General features: G+C 37.6%; 7 protein-coding genes across 7 annotated transcripts; 4 read left to right on the top strand and 3 right to left on the bottom strand.

The window, feature by feature from the left end:
- Window positions 1-659: 659 nt before the first annotated feature.
- On the bottom strand, window positions 660-2112 carry BmR1_04g08297 (conserved Plasmodium protein, unknown function; the record flags this gene model as incomplete). The annotated part of the gene is made up of 3 exons (XM_021482677.1): window positions 660-1158; window positions 1179-1477; window positions 1498-2112. The coding sequence occupies 3 exons, from the start codon at window positions 2110-2112 to the stop codon at window positions 660-662; spliced, it is 1413 nt and encodes a 470-aa protein (XP_021337861.1).
- Window positions 2113-2150: 38 nt separating this feature from the next.
- Window positions 2151-4522, bottom strand: BmR1_04g08296 (RSA4, NLE1, ribosome assembly protein 4; the record flags this gene model as incomplete). Its single annotated transcript, XM_021482676.1, has 10 exons — window positions 2151-2188; window positions 2236-2641; window positions 2664-2824; window positions 3486-3677; window positions 3701-3776; window positions 3797-3862; window positions 3946-4062; window positions 4085-4161; window positions 4184-4410; window positions 4431-4522. The coding sequence occupies 10 exons, from the start codon at window positions 4520-4522 to the stop codon at window positions 2151-2153; spliced, it is 1452 nt and encodes a 483-aa protein (XP_021337204.1).
- Window positions 4523-4566: 44 nt separating this feature from the next.
- On the bottom strand, window positions 4567-6026 carry BmR1_04g08295 (conserved Plasmodium protein, unknown function; the record flags this gene model as incomplete). Its single annotated transcript, XM_021482675.1, has 6 exons — window positions 4567-4661; window positions 4685-4831; window positions 4852-4970; window positions 4991-5145; window positions 5167-5232; window positions 5253-6026. The coding sequence occupies 6 exons, from the start codon at window positions 6024-6026 to the stop codon at window positions 4567-4569; spliced, it is 1356 nt and encodes a 451-aa protein (XP_021337860.1).
- On the top strand, window positions 6175-8817 carry BmR1_04g08290 (hypothetical protein; the record flags this gene model as incomplete). The annotated part of the gene is made up of 1 exon (XM_012794796.1): window positions 6175-8817. The coding sequence occupies one exon, from the start codon at window positions 6175-6177 to the stop codon at window positions 8815-8817; it is 2643 nt and encodes an 880-aa protein (XP_012650250.1).
- Window positions 8818-9275: 458 nt separating this feature from the next.
- BmR1_04g08285 (guanine nucleotide-binding protein subunit beta-2-like 1 protein) lies at window positions 9276-10998 on the top strand (the record flags this gene model as incomplete). The annotated part of the gene is made up of 3 exons (XM_012794795.1): window positions 9276-9414; window positions 9699-10120; window positions 10567-10998. 3 exons carry the CDS (start codon window positions 9276-9278, stop codon window positions 10996-10998), a joined length of 993 nt encoding a protein of 330 aa, XP_012650249.1.
- Window positions 10999-11100: 102 nt separating this feature from the next.
- On the top strand, window positions 11101-12050 carry BmR1_04g08280 (Leucine Rich repeats (2 copies); the record flags this gene model as incomplete). Its single annotated transcript, XM_021482673.1, has 3 exons — window positions 11101-11351; window positions 11373-11757; window positions 11778-12050. 3 exons carry the CDS (start codon window positions 11101-11103, stop codon window positions 12048-12050), a joined length of 909 nt encoding a protein of 302 aa, XP_021337859.1.
- BmR1_04g08275 (conserved Plasmodium protein, unknown function) lies at window positions 12611-13815 on the top strand (the record flags this gene model as incomplete). Its single annotated transcript, XM_021482672.1, has 3 exons — window positions 12611-13012; window positions 13033-13284; window positions 13306-13815. 3 exons carry the CDS (start codon window positions 12611-12613, stop codon window positions 13813-13815), a joined length of 1164 nt encoding a protein of 387 aa, XP_021337858.1.

The following is a 13815-nucleotide window of genomic DNA, read 5'->3' as shown; positions in this document are numbered from 1 at the left end:
TATACCACCAGGGTGACAGCAAGATACATATATTGCCCCTTAGTCAACCTATCTATTGAAAGGGATAAACCCAATGGTTTGGTTTTAATAATTATCTAAATTCGCATAACCATTTGCTTGTGCATATGTACTATGGCAATACAATTGTCAGTCTTCCCATTCTATAAGTTTATCTATTTAATAGAATTTTATGTTGATGTGTACCAATTTCTGTAAATAATCACAATAGAATTGTTCGTTTGTCGATTTAATAGTTACTAACATTCATTGGTATTAAGTTCAGCTTATCAATTTGGGTATATTATCTCGCCAGGCATTGCTATTTACATATTCATTCATTTCAGATTAAATCGTGCGCCATTCAGACAAATAAAACCAATTAATAACCCTAAGTAATCAAGCTAATGAGTCATAAACAGATGATTATAAAAATATATACAACACTTAAAAAAATATTTTTTAAAACACAAAATTTAATGCCAAAATGTATATAGTTGCACAGAGAAAGGTATCCAGGCCTTAAACAAAGCTCAGTAAGTATTTTATACAGTAAATCTATTCCATGGACCAGCGCATACAGGATATGACGAACAAGACAACTGCAACGTTATCGGTAATGAAAATCGACGATTCATAAATAAGCAGCTACGATGATTATATCACATAGAATTTGTGAGTAACAGTAATAACTTAGCCGCATGCAATAGGCTTTGCTCCAACAAATCCATTTCGGCCTGACGGCCTGTAATTCTGTCCAAATTCCACTGGGAAGATGAGGGACCCATGTTAATTTTGCCATTTGAAATTAAGTTCCCTCTGTGTATAAGGTTGGAGGCTATTTTGTAGCAGTCCTGTACTATTTTAGCGCTAGACATGATGATGTTAGATGTAAAATGCAACGATTGCATCTGCTTCATGCCAGCGGGGAGAGTAGGGGCAAAATTTGTGGCGCCAGGGGCGCTCTGCAGTTTAGTATCAGATATCTCATGGATCCGAATATAGCCCCTCAAAGATAACGAATACAACAGAGACCTCACTGTGGATAGGGGCATTAGGGCCTGCTGACTCACGTACTGCGGGTTCCAAAACTTATTATCTCTAACGGCAAGCAGATTCCAAATCCTAGCTCCCATAATTCCGCAAGATCGCTCGATGCATCTACATAGACATGGAAATACCCAAACAATACTCGGTGTAGCATCAATTCCCTTGAACGCTTGACATTAATAGCATACATGGGCTCTGGTGAATAGTCGTCCTTAGTGGATAAAGTAACTACGCCATCAGGATGGCGAGCCAAGCCTGAAAGTATGCGTGCCGTGTAATCAAGCGTTATGGTACTATCTCTTGAACAATTTGTAATATAATCGTGTATTTGTGCTGGTGTCATAGGTATCCCGTTTGCTATCAGCGCCAATAGTACCGTTTTGGCCACGGGAATGTGCCCAATTCGCATGGACGCATTTTCAATCACTTCCTGAGTGAAGTCATAGTCACTTGATTGTACAGCAGCCGGGCCAAAGATTCCAAATTTAGCCTATATGCCAGTGGTGCCAAGCAGTTTACGTTAAGCTCTGGTTCGTAGACACCAATAGCAGCAGTTGTTGTAGTAGTTGCGATTAATTGGTACAGGATCAGGTCGTTGAGTGCATTTGATAGGGTTATCTTGGCGTATTCTTCATTATCAAACGTATCTATCAATTCCTGTCCAAGTAGAGTGTTATTGGCGCTAACGATATCACTGTAGGTGAGGGAGACGCACTTCTCTAGACATAAATAACCATATTTGGCGAACTGAAGTAACAATTGTGAGTGGATTTTAGAGTAAACATGGCCAACAACAGTCAGTACCACGGGTAGGAGTAATCTGTTCAATATATTCTCAAGCAGTACTGTGTAGTAGACCTGAGTACCAGTGTCGGGATGGACACGGGTATCAGGTCGGACTATGTCGTGAAGGACAAGCAATATTAGTGCATTTTTGGTCTCATTTAGTTCTATTTTTGTATATCTAGAAATGCTATATAGGGTGGAAGGTGAGTTGAGCATTAGGTACTTTGCGACGCTAGCCACTACGGAATTGTACTGACGAGCAATTACTAGTTCGCACATTTGAAGTTGAGAGGAGCACAGACTGGATGAAAGCGATGTCAATGACGCCATATGCGCAGTATGCGATCTTTCCCACCTAAGTTAATAAAGTTGGACCGTATAACAGTGGGGCCATATACATACCTGAGGCGACTACGCCCCCGTCGTTACTCCAACCAACCACGTACACTTCATCCAAGTGCCCTGGCAAATCAAATTTAAGCTTCCCAGTGTTGATGTCCCAAAGTTTTAGTGTAGAATCTGCACTGGCACTGACGATCAAATTGTCATCGGGGCTCCAGGCGATGCGGTAAACCCTGCCTACGTGTCCCCGCAGCGTTTTGATAAATTTTCCAGTGTTTCCGCACCAGAGACGCAATGACTTATCAAAGGAAGCGGATGCGATGAATCTTCCATCGGAGGAAAACGTCACGTGATTAATCAATTGTTGGTGTCCAGTCATTCGGCAGACCTCTTTAGAACTGCTTTGCGGCGTCCAGATACACAATGTATTATCGTCAGACCCAGAGAGGATTCGTTCCGTTCCAACCTATTTTAATGTGATGTAATACCATGGATAGTAGCTGTTTATATACGAATTTGGCGTGCGATATTGCTTGGGAGAGTGTGTCAAATTTTAGGCGCTTCTTGGCAAATTCTAGTGACCCATAGGGACCTCCTTTTAGTGCCCTTTTGGTGTTGCTCACTAGAGTATTTACCCAGTGGCCATGGCCTATATAAGTATTTTTTAAACATTTTTTTAACATATCCAGCAATATTCATTTAGTGTAAACGCTAAAGTTTTATTACGTAAACGAATGAAATACGTAGGGGAGATGGAGGTATAACGTTGTAGATAGAGCAATTATTCAAATGGCATTTTAGGTAAGTTTTTATCCCTCCAGAGGGATGTTGATTATATAGTGAATATGGAAAAATATCAGAGAATTCTGTGATTAATTGCCATGGTTTATCCTTAAGCCATCTTTATCTAAGGTGTCATTGATAGTAGCCAATATAATCAGTGTGTAAATTCTTATACATTTATACACTGGTTTGTGTCATTCAGTTTTGGTCATTTTTTAGCGGCTTTTGATTCTATTCTCTGAAATGTACTTTGTAAAGATTGAAATATGGACAATTAATGTTACATGGGCTCATGGCGTGTTGTAGAATGACCAATATGAAATTTTGCGCGTTTCGAGTATATCGATGTAAGAATAGTCATTAACATAATGGGTTTTCAATATACATTTTAGGTTAATATAATTTGGAGATTGTTGTGTTAGGTACTGAGCAATGATAGAATCATTATGTATGTGCCTTGTTATTGTAGGAAACAAGCGGCAAATTGTGAAGTAATTTTTCAATTGAAACTGTAATTTATAACTTACCTCTCAATTCTCGTACAATCTGCCCATTGTCACAATTCCATACTTTAATAAATGTATCTCTTGATGCAGAGTAGATACAATTTGATTCTCCTGACCAAATAATCTGTGTTATCCCCTGTGTATGTCCGCACAACACTCTCAAGCAAGTATTGCTGATTACATCCCAGATTCTAACCGTATTATCCATGCTACCTTCATTAGTGATGGGGTTTTACCGCTTGCTAACATACAGTATGTGCTGCCATCTTCGGGTAATAGGTGTATAGGTTGCCATACGAGCGATGTTATGGGCTAAATTTAGGCGGGTTTACCTTAGTATGTCCTTTGAGCGGTTTATCGTACTGTTTTCCATCTTTCCAAATATATATGTCACAGTCCTAAGTGATAGTTTGCATATGCATGACAAACTAATATGTTTATCTATTAGTTTGTCGATGATATTGTAATTTTGGGTCAATACCATTCCTGCTGAAGCAAATCTACTACCATCAGGTGCCCAGCAAACACTCAGTACCCATCCCTTATGTACTTGAAATTTTTTCAACGTAGTCTCAGTAGATACATCCCACAGTATAACCTAAATCAGTAAATCAGTCTACCAAATTATCTCCCCCTCCCGTAGCAATATAAGACCCGCAGGGGCTGAATTCTAGTGCCAATATTGAATCTTTATGCCCTATTCGTGAGCTGAGGTTTACCTTCTAGTGCAGAGGTGCAACGGGTGATGGATCTTATCAGGTATATTTGCTTGGGGAAATAAGTAATACTAAGGGTTTTTTCAGGTGATATTTTTTCTTTAGCTTTGAAAAGTGTCTCCCCTAAACTATCTTGTATTGGCAATCTCCCCTCAATCAAGAAGGAGTACTGCTGTTTATCATCCTTCAGAATCGTTCCAATTAGTTGTTGTAAGTTGTCAACTGTTATGCTATTTTGGTGTAACGTTACCTCTTTGGTACCGTTAGTGGATCACCCGAAAAATTCCCATTTTGGTCATAGAATTGTATAATCACCTGGTCTACATCACCCTCTGACTCCATACTAAGTCAGTTACTAATTAAATGGCTGTTAATAATCACTAAATTTACTGCTTAATTTTTATTGACACCTTTTTGCAACTGCTTGTGGAAGGAATGCGGTGTTTCCTAGCACGATGTGTAACAAATGTACTATGATGCACTACATCAAACAAGTTCTAGTACCGGCATCAGTTATAGTGCCAGTGGAGGTGTTCATACTGGCAGAATTTGGCCTAAGATCAGAGACTAAAGGATCCGGGGCCTTAATGTATCTCCTCCCTCTCTTATATTGCACAGGTATTGATTGCTTGGGCTCAATCTTTATGCCACCTAAATTATTAACATTATACCGTCTGACGTTACGAATTTAAGTATCGCCTTACTTAGATATTTATCATCTTCCAAGCCAAATGATTTGAATAAGTCACTTAGTTGCACAAGTTGCGTCGATAAAGGCCTCTTTTGTGATCTGTATCAATGTGTATCTACCTATTTGGCGGACGATACACTGCTCTGGCACACCATTTGGCCAGCGCCTTTAGAAACTCAACTGATAGCAAATTGTACATATATAGGACGTTTAGGGAATCAAACGGAGCGCTTAATTGGTCAATATCCTCTTCTCCAATCATTTCCTTAGTCCTCTATGTCACGTGCTACTTCACCTTTATAAGTGTCTGTTGTAGATCTTCATAGTACACGGGCCAAACTAAGTCCGTTTGTTTAAGTATCTGAGTAAAATAAACTAAACCGTGAAGGCGTCAAAAATCTCTTGTATACTCATATACATCAGTTCTTTTTGTTGCCAATTGTCCAGCAGGTAGTAGAAGATGTCGTCCGACATTTTTAAAGCTCTAAATGCAGCAGCTATTTGGCAAATGTGCGTGTATCTCAAGTCACATATATTTCTGGCTATAGCTTTAGCCAAAACATTCAGTAGATCTCTATTTTCAATATTAAGTTTGACTAAGCAATTTAGTAATTCAACGTATTCCGTGTTGTAGTAGGACTCTGCCTTTCGGGAGATCTGGTAAAATATCTCAGTAAACAACGATTTGTGCAATTTATTAGCTGAATGATATGCCGTCATTATCGTGACATAGTGTCTAGGGTCCATCAATGGGCTGTGCTTGATCAACAGGGGGGCGAAAGTTACTAGCATTGTTGAGTCATTTATGCCCATCTGATTAAAGCAATCCAATATTATTGTCATGTCAAAATATTTAAATTTGTGTGCATTTTTAATGCAATAATCCGAACACTTAGACCATACTAGTAAATCGTTGACACGGGTGTTGGTTAGGGATTCTATAAATTCCCTGAATTTTCGGGGCTCCAAAGTTGAAATTTTAGTTAAATCACTGAATACCTTTTCTCCAAATTGCAGTCCAAATGCCTGTAATTTGTTATTTACATTGGTACTAGTGTCTTGTGTAATTTGATGTGTAAATTTTCTGCATTTCACAAAGTTAGTTGAGTATCTTGGTGCAATATGCTTTGCAATGTTTCTAAAGGCCACAAACATTGTCTATACTATACATTTCACATTGTATATGCTTATGTGTATATAAGGTATATATGTGCCAAGGCTGTGAATGTGTGGCTATATTTAGTTGTGTATACATGGCATGTATATGATAGTGGGTAAATTTGTAGTGTAGGCGTGCGTTTTAATGGTTGAACATGACTTTTTAGCCAACTTAAAAGTTATAGAACGGGATGTACTCGATGTTGAACCTAGTTTTAAAGATTGTGCTTATGTCAGTAGTGGGTTCCCCGAAATAACTCATCGATGTCATTCTCAATTAAAACTTGGAAGGTCAATATGCCCCCCTCCTAGTCAATATAAAAATAAATTGCATGAAAATAAATGTGTAAAAAATGGAATTAGTGAGACGATAGATGGTAAGATTGAATGTGATGAGAAATGGAAAAGGATTGTGCAATTTAAAATTCATTCCGGGGAGATTGAAAAGATGGAATGGACTAATCCAGTAGAATCCGACTTTAAAAGTGATGAAACGAACCTGTTACACCAAATTAGGTACAATTTTAACGGTGAAATAATAACAAATTCGAATGAATATAAAAGTTACACCGGGCTCTATAACCACGGCGATCAACCTGATCGTGCTGGATATACCATTTCAGAACTGATATGGCTTTGTCAGAGCACAATGTCTAGTCAAGTCAACATTGCACTTTACACCTTATGCAATATAATCGAAACCCCGCCAATAAATGTCGATCTGGCTCGATCCAAAATAACGCATTATAGATGGTATTCATACATCCACAATGACGTCAATCTGGTTAATATAGTTGCCAACCTAATTGAACGTAATCTAAATAGTGCCAATATGAGGTTATTGCTGAGGATTTTGCGCTTAATTTTCTATGGCCCAACTACCACTGATTTTACAGACGATTTGGTATCTGCATATGAACTATTCTGTTCGTTATACCCTGAATTTGGCTTGGATATCTATACGGTCTGTTGTAATCTCGATTGTTCCGCGGCAAATAACCAGAACTCGGCACGAGAGTATCTGTTGAAGGAAAGTAGCATACTCAAATACTTATCCACTCAAATAAAAGAGGATAAAAATGTCGTGGAATGCATTCAAATATTGACTGGTATAATAAGGTGTACAAGTGGATACGTGATCAAGACGATTTTAAACCACAAATTGTTTAGTGAAATCATCACTATACATAATGGACTAGCAGATGCACCAAATTATGCGATAAAATATTCTATAATCAAGTTTTTCCGCTTACTCTACGTTTATTCAAGCACTGACGTTGAACAAATAGAATATTTGAATGATTTATTGGGTAATGATGGCATTGAATTACTAGATCTTACAAGTTATTCAATAGAAACTCCATCTGAAATCAAATGTTTAATTGAGTCTATAAAGTTGATGATAACTATTTCAGACGTTGGATTGATTGAAAGTGATGTTATATCGCAACTGTTTGCTGAATTGTATCTAAGGATTGACAGTGGAAGTAAATTGGTAATTGAGTGCATATCAGAAATATATCTACTAGCCGTTGATATATTATTTAATGGCAATTTTATGCCATTTTTCCAGGATTTGTCTGGCAAATCGTCAAAAATAATAAACCAAATTGATCTTACAACTGAAGGTCATTTGAAGCTTCTAAATTCACTAGTTTTGTTTGTAAGGCTAAGCAAAGGCAGTATCAACAACACATGGGTTAAAAGTTGTGTATATGATTACTTAGATAAATATTGTAAATTATACTCGGAATATGTTTTTATTGATTCATTTGATATCATTTTTTCCGATAATTGTTTGAGTGAGCCACAAGTGACTAATTTGGCACTAGCTAATTTGTTATATGCAATCAATATACTATTTATCACTAATCATTTGAATGTAGAGCATCCTATTTTTTACAAGATTTCCAATTACCTAATGGAATTAATAAGGGGTAGAACCAATTACAGCTTTGATTGGAATGTTGTGGAGAAGAATGAATATAAGTTCCACTTGTCCAGGACATTGCCACTTTTCCACTGTTTTAGCAAGTTTTTGGACCTTCCCTTATCGCAATTTACAACAATAACGACTAATGGTGATGACTTGTGTAATGTCAACCAGTTGATGCAAGTTATATCGTTACAAACTGTTACGACTTTGGAACGTGAAGATGTAATCAGATCATTGGATTTACTTATTGAAAAGTGGAGTATCTACAAACCATACCTGACAAGTGAATTCTTTGTAACCGAATTTATCGCAGCCTACTTCAATTTACCGGGTAGTATCAAATTGGTTGCACTGTTGGACGACATTGAAGTGTCGCTAAAGTTGGCAAAAGTGGCACAAATTTACCTCTTTAACATTCGCAATCCGAGGATTGAAGATGGCGAACTTGTATTGGAGGACATTGCTACAACAAAGGTTGTGAGGAAGAACTTGTCATTTGATGTAGAGCACCTGCTTGGAACATATAAAAATGGATTAATCGTATCGCACGTCTCCACTCTTGCAATTTTGATATCACTTTGCTGCATAATGGAGACATCGGTTGTTGAGACTGTGTGGAAAGATAACGAGATCATGACGCAAGTATCAAAATCCTTAAATTGTATCAAATGTAAAGATGGTGGAATGTATGTTTGCCTTGGGGATGTTGAAGAAACTATTGTACTAGGCAGAGTTGAATATTATGTTAAGAAGGATATGGTGGAGTTATATAAGGGGGTTACTTTTATGGGTGATAAGAACAAAGATTTTAGAGTAGTTGTAGCAAAGGTGGGCATCGAGATGTTTGGTTAGATTAAAACAATTTTAACAAAGTTTATAACAGTTTTAAAGCAAATAATGGTGAGTAATTGATTTTTATTCAATTGTGTAGTACATATTTAATAGTTTGGCTTAGTGAATATTGTGAAAAGGTAGGGTAGGTTAATTTTAGTTATAGAGAATGTTATGTGATTGCAAAATGAATTGAAAATATTCAAAGTGCATAACAATTGTGTTCTATCGTAATTGTTAATATATATTTACGTATGAGAAAGTGTATGGGATGTAACTGTCGCTATTATACTTCTCAAAAGCGATCCTTCTGGTCCCAAAGCAGAATTTAATATAGCTACTGTTTAAATCACTCTAGTTTTAGAGTATAGAGTGGAGAATTGTGTAGCAAGTGGTACTAAATACCTGACCGTCTGGGCAGCTACGTGATTGACGGCCTAAGTGGGGCACTGTATTAGTGGTTTTAGACCCAAGCAAAGATGGAGACAGCAACAGCACAGCCACAAGGGGCTGTACTGGAATACAAGGGTGTTTTATCCGGAGGTCACCAAGGGTGGGTCACCTCCATCTCAACTCCATCAGATCCAACTGTAAACACCATCATTTCGGCGTCCAGAGGTATGTGTCAACCTTCAATGTAAATCCATATATATTCGTGATAGTTTAATAGTAATTTTGTTGTATTTTATGATGATTGGGATCCCAGCTCACTCTGATCAGCTATGATTATACTATTCCCTAATATCTGATCTCACTAATATTATACCCATAGCACGTAATGTACAGCTGCTATATGCTATCATAACTAGTCTACATATATTTAATTGTTGAATGATATGATAATTTTAATGCTTAATTCCTCCAAGTTTTAAAAAATCTAATTATGCACATCTGTCACCTAGACAAAAAGGTTATGATTTGGCAGTTGTATGATGAGGAAATTAATGGCAAGTCTGGGATTTCAAAGCTTGCACTGAAGGGGCACAACCAAACAGTACAGGATGTATTCATGTCCAGCGATGGTCTATTTGCTTTATCAGGATCCTGGGACAAAACTCTCCGCCTTTGGGATTTAGTAAGGGGAGAGACTGTAAGATCATTTACCGGTCATAAGTCCGACGTAAATAGCGTGGCGTTTAGCCCAGATAATCGCCAGATAGTTTCGGGTAGTAGGGACAAAACCATAAAGCTATGGAATACACTGGCAGATTGTAGGCAAACAATCGTAGATCAGCAGCATACTGATTGGATTTCTTGCGTCAGATTTTCTCCATCTGCCAACGAGCCAACCATAGTTTCTGGAGGTTGGGATAAAAAGGTTAAGGTAACAAGGCTTTTATTTTGTTTTCAAAGAATTAGCCAATTGGTTAATTCTTTGTGCTTTACATTCACTTTGAAATTTTCACGACTTACTACAACTCTTTGCATATATAGATTATAATTGTTTCTTGTTTTTATATATGAATAATGTTTTATTGCTGTTAATTTTGGTGAATTTGATTGAGTTAAATTTTTTAAAGTTGTAAATTTTAGGGAAAATTGTTTAAACATGATCTCTAAATATTTAAATTGTCAGCAGTCACTTTAAATTTTGTTTGTAATTTGTTATAATAATAAATAGATGCAAATTATTTCTTAAGATTTTCCAATATGCTAATACAATCTTAGCATTACGCATGTTATTTTGATCATATGTTACGGCTGATTGACCAATTTTTTATCAGTTGATGTATTTACATACGATTTATATTGTGGCTATGTGTGACTTAGGTATGGGACCTTTCCACTTGCAAATTGAAGAGAGATTTGTTGGGGCATCAAGGAGTGGTATACTCTGTTACAGTGTCTCCAGATGGGTCTCTCTGCGCCTCTGGCGGTAGGGATGGCGTAGCTATGTTGTGGGACGTATTTAAGGGTAAACACCTCTACTCGCTAGAGTCTGGATACACAATAAACGCCTTGTGTTTCTCTCCATGCAATTATTGGCTATGTGCTGCAACAGATAGATCCATTAAGGTGTGGGATTTGGAAAACAAGAATGTACTGGCGGAATTGGTACCGGAGAGGCAACAGAAAATTGGCCTCCCTTGGTGCGTCTCGCTCTCCTGGTCTGCCGATGGACGGACCCTATTTGCAGGGTCTACCAATGGTAATATCTACGTCTACCAAGTGGGCTTGAACTATAGTTACTTAACTACTTAATTTCTTACAACCCTTTGCTATTAGTATATTAGATACTGTAGTATTTTGAATTATCACAGGAAGCCTATGCCCACGTCGGGTGAGTCATAGTTGTGTTTGAGTATGAAAAATTGTTACCAAGAATCGGTGGAATTGGAAGTAGATTCATGCGATGAAAGTGTCGAGGTACAATGCAGTAAAGTTAGCAGAATAGCTAACTTGGATAGATGTCGCAAGCTCAAGAAACTTGCACTGATTTCAAATCGCATTATCAAAATTGAGAATTTGACCCATAATCTATTGCTGGAACACCTTGATCTGTACCAAAATAAAATAGAGGTTATAGAAAATCTTGGTCATCTCACCAAATTAAGGTATACCGATTGTTTACGCAGAATATTAGACTTGTCATTTAATGAGATAACTGAAATCAAAGGATTGGAAGGATTGGAAATGTTGGAAGAATTATACCTGTCTAGCAATAAGATTACTGAAATAAAGGGATTAGATAATTGTCTAAACTTGACTGCGCTCGAATTGGGTAACAACAAGATCCGGAAGATAGAGGGTTTGGACAAATTGTTGAAGCTCAAGTCTCTGTGGTTGGGTAAAAATAAGATCACTTCAATGAAGCTACCACATTTGCCATGTCTTGAGAGGTTGAGTTTGCAAAACAATCGATTAAAGGAATGGGACATGGGAATCACCAAACTTACTAATTTATGTGAATTGTATTTGAGCCACAATATGTTGAGTAATCCGCCAAATTTGTCACAAATGGTATGATTCAACTAACTTAGGCCTTAAAGATAGTTGATCTTGGAAATAATGAAATAACTAGACTAGATGAGCTTGCCAAAATAGACTTGGTGGAATTGTGGCTAAACAACAACTTCATTGACAATATAGAGCCATTGAATGATATGAAAAAACTACAAGTGCTGTACCTTGAAGGAAATCCGGTGCAGCATAGACTAGGCCCATCCTACCGCAATCAAATTCTGCAATGTTGCACGACAATTTCTCAGCTGGACGCCAATATAATCTCGGACCGTGTAGCCCAGTCCCTATAGTAAGGTTATAAAATGGTAAAGAATATTTCACATTGATGCCACTTCACATATTTTGCCAAGCATTTGTATTGTTTGACTCATAGTGTAGTAATTTTACTGCCAATTCCACTTTATTAGTATGCATTAATCCTGTTCCAACATTATTATTTATGGCGTTTGGGAGCAAATTTGAGTTAAATTGATGGTAATTGGAGCGTTTTTGTATGGTAGTTTTTGGACCTAAACAAAACATTCTAAAAAACTGCAGTAGCTCAGTTAAATAAATATTTAGTCTTGTAGACAGATTACATACAGATTGCGGTACCTTTTTCAAGTTTTTTAATATAATAGAAAGTATTAGTGAGGAATTCGATTGTTTTGTTTAATAAAACGACATTAGTTAAGTGTAATTCCAATTGCATTCGGTATTGTTAAGAATTTTTAAGATGTTCATTTAAATTCTAGTTCAAAACACACAATCTAAAGGTATAGAACTGGTGATATGTGATTGTGTAACAGATTAAGAAATAAAAACCCTTAACCTATACGTTAAACATACACAAATTTGCACCATATAGTGTATGGGTAGAGTTACTGTACCCACCCTCCCTGCATCTACAGTCTCCAAGATTCTTGGCGACATAAAATACAAAGCGCTAACTAGAAAATCACAAGTAGATAAACACAACTCACAACATTCAATTAATAGAAGGTCTAGCAAACCAGCACCACACCAAGTATCAAAGGGACAAATTGTGACATCAAAAACACATCCCATCGCAAAACACCTACTCAAACTTGCAAATAGCCCCAGTTATAGAAGAAATAAAAATTCCACTCTATTGACTTCTAAAAAGTTGGTTAGTGACTATTGTTCACTCGGAAGGGATCTACTCAAAGTCTATACTCACTCATTAAACAGCTTACCCAAGGGAATACATTTTGCCCAGCTATTATTAGTATCTAAACACATCCTTAAGGCAGTATGGATTGATTAATCTAGGCTTCTGGGGTTAAAAGCTTTGATGGAGGTATCGTGGCGGAAGTCCCATTACCAAAAGTATCGAAATTCGACGGCCCCGTCGTAGGTAGAAGGATTCTCGCAATACCATGTTTTAATGGTCACGGAAAGAGAGTACAACATCATTTTGGCACTCTAGTACGCACCGCACTTAGCATGAGATGGGACGGCGTGTGGCTAGTAGGTGATGGAAATCCTGATTTCTTAGATCCTCTGACCATTAGAATATCACAGGTAATCCAACCATTTATCAAGGCCTCTCTATACCACATGCCCTTTAGGTATGGGTCACTTGGGGAATTGTTCGAATTTGCCAAAAATAACTCGTTCGCCGTATGTACCACAACATACGATAATATCACCGATGATCTACACAGCTCTGGCCATGAAAGCCATGCCTGCTACACGAGTGATAGAAATTCGCCAAATCTAGCTAGCATACCAACCACTACCATGGACAGCATCCATACAGAATGTTCTAGAGGCAATACAGGCCCCAAGTTTACCAAGGGAAATGCCGAGTACTGGCCCAGCAGGGCATGGTCAGAACTTAACAGCAGCAGTTTAGTGCCGCTGGGCGATGTAAGGGACATTGGTAAGGAAGCAAAGGGCATAATATTATTGGTCGGACAGAACAAAAGCTACGGCCGCTACCAAGGCTACCTGAGTTACTGCATTAGTATTACAGGCGCAGCACAGTCCAAGTTTCCAATTACTATTGATCCCACAACTAGCACTGCACTAGTTATGTACCATCTCACTTAG

Source organism: Babesia microti, chromosome IV (assembly GCF_000691945.2).
Source record: "Babesia microti strain RI chromosome IV, complete genome".
NCBI lineage: Eukaryota > Apicomplexa > Aconoidasida > Piroplasmida > Babesiidae > Babesia > Babesia microti.
Note: the sequence above shows the minus strand (reverse complement) of the source record. Positions and strands in the feature narration are given on the sequence as shown.